Here is an 8,554-nt window from a genome sequence, read left to right on the forward strand (position 1 = left end):
GAAGAAAAAAGAGATATATATCTTTTCGCTCTAAGATATAGATAAACATAAATAACATAATAATAAAAATAAATATAGATATTTCTAAATAATAAGTTCGATATATCGATATTTCACTAACAATCCTACTCGCGATCGCGCCTACTCGTTTGACAATTGATATTTACAAATTTACAACGATATTCGATATCGGATATACCGTATGCAGAGTATACAAGACCGATATCGTTGGATATCCGAATATTATAAATACTGTGCGTGCGCTTCGATATCTAGATATTAGATTTAGTACCATAACAATACCGTATACAGATTATACAGAAACGATATCAGTGGATATCCGAATATATAGATACTGTGCGCTCCGATATCTAGATATTAGATTTTGTACCGATATATAGATATTGCATATATATATATTATTTGTATCGCCCATGCCTAGGCAGTTCAGACATTGACATTTGACAGAGTTGTAAAGTCATTATAAGGGTAGTATAAGGGTTACCAGTTAGTAAAATTTGTTTACTTTTGGGGATGTATTCCCTCAGTTTTGCTTAATGGTTGAAAATAGGAAACGCGTCCACTTTTCCAAAAATTGGAAATAAGAATCAAAAAGGGACCTTATAAATTAAAATTTACTGCATTTTAATTAAAGCCACTGCTGTTATGCCATGTACCTATTATTTGACAAACAAGCTAAGGTTATGAATTTTGTAGTACGTCTTTACCATCGTTTCGTTTCACCTATAACTCTGTTTCAAGTAAATAAAAAATATACCACTTACCTTTTTTTCTATTCATGGACAGTAAAAGACATTTTAGTGGTCGTAAAACAAATGACTTGCCATAAGACAGTCAGTGCCACTGGGCGATGTTGAAACAAGGTAGTCGGAAAAAATCATATTCCACACCCGAGAAAATACCTCCATATAATTATGGTGTATAATTGCGTCTTATGACTTCTTCATAAAGACAATCTGTCACAAGATCAATTATGCGCACAAAAATTTCAGGACTCTAGACTAGACTATTTGCAGATGGCCCCTAGATAAATCCAAATCTATATACTTTTAAAAGCTAAATCTGACTGTTTGAAGAGGCTAGACTAGCCTTGAACCTAGTCCTAGTGCAATAAGATATTTTTTTTAATTTTGTGAATTATTATTTATTTAACATATACAATAATTCAATTTACGTTAAGTGAAAGTGGCGACCAAAGGGCACTGAAAGAAAATCTAGCTGTACCCTGAGCAAAGGCTAGGGCTGGTGCTGCTAAGAACCCTTCAAGGAAGTTCACGGGCACACATTCACATAATCCAACTGATGATAAAATCTCCCTTGATATAAACCTTGGTTGGGATTATACCGATTGCTAACAATAAAATTTAGTTTTACAAATGCCAATCACTATTGTACATATTGTACGAGTTTTGTAATTAAGTAATTATAATAGATAACTTATATGCAGTCTTCAATTATTAGTCTTTCACCATCTCCAGCTCCTTTTGCTAATCATCGAATTTTTACAAATATATTTTATTCGGCTGCTGCTGCTGCTTGTTCAAAAAGTTTCTTCAAGATGGTGTGAAAAGATTGTCGTCTATGATTGGTCAAGCAACATTCCATATTGACATATCTATACTTACTAAATTGTAGAGATTTATGTACACGTCAAGTTGAAAATTACTATTTTATGTACTTTTAACTATCATCACCATATATCTCAAAAACAAAAAACATTAATCTAGATATCTAATGAAATTAGAAGAATATTTAAAATTATTACAAATAGTTAATTATTTTTTTAATCCGATTCACAAAAAATAGATAAGCAGGGTTTTTTGTTAAGCTATATTATTTCTGATGCTATGGGCTATGTCACTTCATTGTACTCTATAGTTACTCTATTGGACTTGATAAAATAAATATACAAGTTGGTTTTTATATATTAAGTTATTATTATAAACAAAATAAATGTAGGTATAAATTTCTTCCACATGGTATCTTGCACTTTATCATATTATATTTTTTTAAAAATCTGTTACCCCAGTAATAATTTAAAAATTATTGTTAAAATATTCAATATGATGAGTGGAACTGAAACAAAAGTAATAATAATTTTTTTAAATTTTGATGATGCAAACTTTTTTAAATTATTCAATCATTGGCTTTATAATATTGTATTTTTACAATCCAACAAATATACAAAGAAGAAACAATATATATGTTATAGCAATAAGAAATTATATTACAATTGTAAAACAATTCAATATTTACTTACTTCTCGTTACTGTCCGTATTGACCTTACTAAATTTAAAACTTGGTATTTCATTGAAGACTGGTCTTCGAAGCCTTGATTTCTGTTATTAGCACCCCATCCCACTGGAAAAGTAACAATTTTAGGAATTATATTCAAGGGTTTTATTTTAGTTAAATATAAAAAAAAATTAACACTTCTTAACTTGATTTTAAACACACTTAAATAATGCCAATTTAGATAAACTTTCAAATTGTATGTGCAATAGTTAAAAGGTTATAATTTACTTTTTTGCATAAATCTTTCCTCATGGAGAACGCAGACAGCATTTAAGCACAGTAAAGAAGCTTCAAATAGGTTCCACAACGTCAGCATTTTTTAGATTACAATTAATTGATCATTTAACTATCAAACTAACATGTAAATAAGAAGAGACAATTGTTTTGATTTTTGACAGTCACGACAGTACACGACATTTCTGTAAGTTGTCTTTTGTCGGATACTTGTCAGGATTTAATTTTTTTTTTGTTATTATTATTTTATTTTCCATAATAATTCTCATACACTTGAGAGTATAGATAAATAATACAGGGATTGTGTTCTGATTGATTGTGACAATTTCAAAAATATATACATATAATACAATGTATATGCTTTTGCTCATATCTGAATGGGAAAATTAAAAAAAAGAACGTCATAAACTCATAACACAATATCTCTCAATTTGAAGTCTGTAATATTCTTCCTTCCTTAAATTATTTAGAAGAAACGTATATAGTGAATATAAACTCTTTTATAACTCTTCCGTTAAAATTATTTCTTTTATTAACCTAGTTCCTACTAAAATTTAGTGACTATTATTTACGGTTATTTTTAATAATATTTGGTTTTATACTTATATAAGTTAATTGAAATTGAATGTTGATATTAATTTATGGATGTTAATAATCAATTTTGATGAACCCTATATTACTTTCATAGTGAAATAGGGTATTTTGCAAAGTATGTATAGAATTGATTGCTCTTAAATCCTTAGAAATGGACTTTCGAACTATGGATCTTTCTGAAAATCAATCTGTATCAAAGGACCTTACCTTTTTTCAATTTAAAGCGAATTCTGAGGATAATTTGGCTGATAATACAAACGTAGAAGAGTCAACAACATCTGCAAGTCCAAATGAAATCATAACTGATCCTGAAATTACTCAAATCAGTAATGTTGTAATGACAATAGAGCCGGAGTCATACAAAAACTGTCAGGTCAAATTATATGAGGAAGATAAAGGTCCAAAATGGTACCCTGTCAAGGGTAATATAATTACGCCACCAATTATCACAAAAAATCTTCCAGAAGCATTTAAGTTTATGCCTGTATTTGGAACGCCTAAAAATAGACATGAATTGCAAGAGTTTCAGGATGACAAAGTTAGAGAATATGTAGGATGTGATTTAGGTGATGAAGAATATAACAAACTTGCATCCTACTGCAGGTAACAAATATATTTCATTCTTAATAATTTTTATATTTTTATTTAAATAGGAAAATGAGCTAATAGAGCCACTAGTCAGATAAATGATATTTGTAAAATATTAACCATTGCTTGTACCAACATTAAATGTACCATAAACCATGCTAATAAGGTGCTATGGCCTGTTTTCTGGTATTGCATTTGAAATTCGCATCTCGAATTGGGGGTGGGTGAAGGTTGTTTTTCATAGGGGTTTGTTGCATCTTTAAAATGACACCTCAACTTGCGAAAAGATGTGTAGTTTTTTTATATGAGTTTGAAGTTATGTGCAATGGCAAGTCCTTTTGCATTCACTTGTGCATTTTTAAAGATTTAAAATAAAATTATTTTGTTTTTTAGATACATAGATAGGCTAGTGAATAGGGGCCGATTTGGTTCTCGCTCTCGCCGTCACTTCGCACGCTCGGCTCCTGGCAACTAACCCCTATAAAAATCCACCCTTCGAGTTGCGAATTTAAAATGCCAACCCCTTTTTTCCCTACTAGCCAGTGTGGCTAGTTGACCATTTAAACAGTTTATAAACAAATACTAAATTATATTATTTAATACTAAAACAACTGATGTAGAGGTTGTATCTTCCAATTGTTGCAATAAAAATTTAATAAGAAAATAATTCAAAATTTATATTTAAATCTATTTGTTAAAAACGAGCACTACTATATTTTTATTAAATAAAATAATTTTTATAATGCAGCCTTTCACAGCATATTTGAATTGTCATTTTACATGTTAGTTTTAAATATATAAAAAAACACTTTTATTTCAGTCCAATGCATTTAAAAACTGGAAATGAATTGGTAATGCCAACCACTTATCCAATACAAGGACCATTACCAGATAAAAATGTGGATAACCTGGAATTAGATGAAGCTAGTGAAAATCTTTGTATTGTAAAAAAGCTGAAGCTTAGACTCGAAAAAGATATTAATGGCCATTACACAAGAAAGCTTAAGTACAGGGGTGTGCGAGTTATACCACCGTCACCGGTAAAACTATTTTTATTTCATTTTTAAAACTCTTTAATGAAAATTCTTTCAATTTATTTGTTAGCAATTGTTTGCATTTCTTAAAAAAACCACCAACAATAATGCAGCATTGTATAATTTTTTATTGACAATTAAAAAAGATTTGGGAATGTTAATAGTCACTATATAAATGAGTCAGAGAACAAGTTCAGTCAGGTATAACATAATTAATAGAAAATTATAACATAATACAAAATAAATATAGAAAATAGTATGAATAATTCGAATCAGGTTACAAATTTAATAACAGCAGCATAATAATATAAAAGAAATTAATGAAATTATTCAAAACTAAATTTTTTTCTATAGGATGATGATTACAAAATACCTCTAACACCATTGGAGCCGGGTAAGGACCTAGTATTTTACATCAGGGTATATCGGCCCTTCTACTGCAATGGTAAATTTAGAAATGTGAGTATTTTATGAGTATCTTTTTTACTGCATTATTTACTTTCATTATTATATTGTTGCATGTTTAATTACCATATACTTTTGCCTTGCATCTTTCGGAAATTTTACAAAACTAATACAGTTAAAAAAAGAAGTCTTTTTCAAAATTGATGTCTTATGTTACACCAAGCATTTTTCTAGTGGGTCTCCCGCCACCATTGATGTGCTTAGTGTGAATAACATTGTTGTATGCGCTGATCACTAACATTTTCCATCGCTTCATGATGTTCAAGGATTGAGACCAAGGCGGATAATGAGAAAAATTTTAAAATAATGAATACAATTGTTATTTTAGAACACCCGCCATTCGATATTCAGTAACGAGTTAATGTTGCTGGGAAGACACAAGCTGTCGGTGCTGCGCGACCACATAGTGTGCGCCAACGACGTGGGCATGCGCGTGGACGTCTCCGAGAACCCGGACGATCTGCCCACTACCTCTGCCAAGGTGTGACGGAATTTGAATAATAATATTTATCTTTTTACAATAATCCGGATATGCTAAAACACGAAATGTGTAATTTCTCATTAATTTAAATATTTTTTTTGTTTACTAATTATTATGGGATATTTCGTACTTCCCGACATTATTTCGATTTTTTAAATTGCAAAGTAAAAAAAATAGATTTTTTACAATATTATAATGAAAGTTGTTTTCTTATAATTTTTAATAATTTTTTAAATTATGTTTGTATAAACTTAATAAAATTTCCAATCGTTCGCCTTTATATTAGTGAATATATTCGGCTGATGAGAGCCGCTAAGCCTACTCCTCAACGAGTAGACAAAGTATTGCCATAAATGGACCAATACAACTTCTCTACTCATTTCTAGAAATGGTGAATATCTTAGTCAGATGTGTTTTGTATCTTATTGTATTTATGTTTCAGGAAGTGTTCCCGTCTGGTTTCCTGTTCATTAATAATGTGTTCTATGTAGACACGCGGAAGGGATGCGTGGACTATTCCAAGCCTATTCGCGAATGGGCCATCAAGAAGGGATTAGGAGACTTTCCCCACAAAGACATGACCGAAGTGACATTAGACCAAATCGTCATAAAACTCGGCCATCCTGATGTAAGGAGAATTAGATTATTAGGGATAGAATATAAAAGACAGAGTGAAATGAGGTACATGTAGCATCATGTAACATTTCTGCTCTGAGAAAAACGTTTTGGATTTAAATTAGTCCATGCTGTCATCGTTCAACAAAGACACTGTAAAAGTTATTGTATGGTAATTTTGACTACTATGCAAACCATTGCTGCCTATGCTTCAAAGCGGCAAAATTATATGACTTATTATTTTTATAGAATAGGAAGGCGGACGAGCATATGGGCCACCTGATGGTAAGTGGTCACCAACGCCCATAGACATTGGCATTGCAAGAAATATTAACCATCGCTTACCAATACCAAGTACTGCTGTTTTGCGGTAGAATATCTGATGAGTGGGTGGTACCTACACAGACGACCTTGCACAAAGCTCTACCACTAGAAGACAAAGCTCTACCACCAGTAACAAAGCTCAACCACCAGTAACAAAGCTCTACCACCAGTAACTGGTGTTAATTGTTAACTGGCTTAACAAGTAATTGGTGTTGGTGGCAGGTGTACGTGCACCAAGGGCGCTGCGAGCACCCGCTGAGCGTGTCGCGCGTGCGCCTGCTGCGCGCCGACGAGAGCCGCGTGCGCTGGCCGGCGCACAGCGCGCTGTCGCACAACCAGACCGTGTACTGCGCCACGTGCGCGGAGTTCGGCGCGCGCTGGATCGTGACGGGCTGCGAGCGCGTGCCCTTCGACCCCGCCTTCTTCTGCGACACGTGCCTCAAGCTCTACCTCTACCGGGATGGCAAGAAGATCTGCGACTTCCGCGCCTACTCCTACCGCGGAAACGAGCTCAATATCCTCAAACCGCACGGCTGAGCGTCTCGTGGTATCTGCTATTGTGATGTGCGATTTGTGATCTAGTTATTTTAATGAACTCATTAGTTATTGTAAAATTCATTCGAGCCTCAACAGTTTAATATCAGAAGTATAATTTCAATCTATGTAATCAGTATACTCCGGGTATTTGGTTTTCTTTAGTTATCTCGATAAGATCATGTGTTTACATTTGGCTCGTTGCCATGTAAGTTTATTGTAATAGTTATAAGCTAATTTAAATAATGTAAGACATGTTATTGTATTACATGTTACTATTAGAATTTAAGTTTAATTAGTTAACACTAAAATAATTACATTTATTATCCTGTGATACGAATAAAATTATTCGAACAGTATTAAGCAATTGATTTTATCTTTTTTTGAAAAATTGTGGATCGCAGTTGGGTTAACTGTTAAATTTCATTTGAACAAATTTATAAATATTTTATTTAGCGATCTATTTCTCTCTGCAGATCTGAATAAATTAATAAACAAAATTAATATTTTTATCTAAACCGACCACAGTTGCACCAGAATATTTTTTAATAAGAAAAGAAAAGACAAGCTCGTTTATTAAAAAGAAACTAGGTGCCGCAAATTTTTGACGCATATACATAACACTCGTTAGTCGAGTCCATAGACGCGATGATCGTGTAATGGTCGCTGGCTATAACCTCACCCGTGAGGAGGGTTGTCAATATTACTTGATAGAATTTCATAATGTTTACTGTTATTTAGAAAGGATATCATCCTGAATTGACCGAAAAAATTGCCATGTTCTGTTACAACTTCTCTACCTACAATTTTTTTTATTATAAAACCAAAGAGGACCGTTGGCCGTGCGTTGTTTTATTTGAGTTCAAAATCTGTCATTGATAAAATATTTCTAAGAGTTTAAATTTACTTTTGTGGAGTTTTTGTTATTTGTTAAAGCAAATATTATTCTATATTTTTAATATAGACGTATTAATTTAGAAATATTTTGCTTATTTAGCATATCCTATCATATCCCCATATCTATTCATATAATGCTATCGTTCAAACTCTTTTATCGTTTGTTTATGAGGTTTACAGCGTGGAAAATTGTGGATTAAACTATTATATCTTAATCGGACCAACAATAATATTCTCTATTCCAAATGCTTGAGGAGATATATCTCGTAAATGTCGGGCATAGCTCCTAAGCTATATTATGGTCATAATATGAGAACAGCACCTAATGGTTCTTTTGCCAGGGACGCATGCTCATATAGTGGGCGATTGCTTATCCTCCTGATAAGGTATGTATCACATGCCGGGATTACAGTCGTCCACAAACCATCCATAAATTTGTTCTATGTAACTCTGGCAGGCGTCCACCTGGCA

General features: G+C 32.4%; 2 protein-coding genes across 2 annotated transcripts; one reads left to right on the forward strand and one right to left on the reverse strand.

The window, feature by feature from the left end:
• Positions 1–1,917: 1,917 nt before the first annotated feature.
• LOC126773449 (immediate early response 3-interacting protein 1) lies at positions 1,918–2,755 on the reverse strand. Its single transcript, XM_050494407.1, has 3 exons — positions 2,546–2,755; positions 2,282–2,383; positions 1,918–2,097 (listed from the first exon to the last, which is right to left on the reverse strand). Exons 1-3 carry the CDS (start codon positions 2,631–2,633, stop codon positions 2,042–2,044), a joined length of 246 nt encoding a protein of 81 aa, XP_050350364.1. The 5' UTR covers positions 2,634–2,755; the 3' UTR covers positions 1,918–2,041.
• A 268-nt stretch (positions 2,756–3,023) lies between these two features.
• Positions 3,024–7,562, forward strand: LOC126773368 (snRNA-activating protein complex subunit 3). The gene is made up of 6 exons (XM_050494288.1): positions 3,024–3,748; positions 4,554–4,773; positions 5,122–5,226; positions 5,561–5,713; positions 6,156–6,341; positions 6,875–7,562. The coding sequence occupies exons 1-6, from the start codon at positions 3,297–3,299 to the stop codon at positions 7,187–7,189; spliced, it is 1,431 nt and encodes a 476-aa protein (XP_050350245.1). The 5' UTR covers positions 3,024–3,296; the 3' UTR covers positions 7,190–7,562.
• The last annotated feature ends 992 nt before the right edge of the window (positions 7,563–8,554 follow it).

Source organism: Nymphalis io, chromosome 14 (assembly GCF_905147045.1).
Source record: "Nymphalis io chromosome 14, ilAglIoxx1.1, whole genome shotgun sequence".
NCBI lineage: Eukaryota > Metazoa > Arthropoda > Insecta > Lepidoptera > Nymphalidae > Nymphalis > Nymphalis io.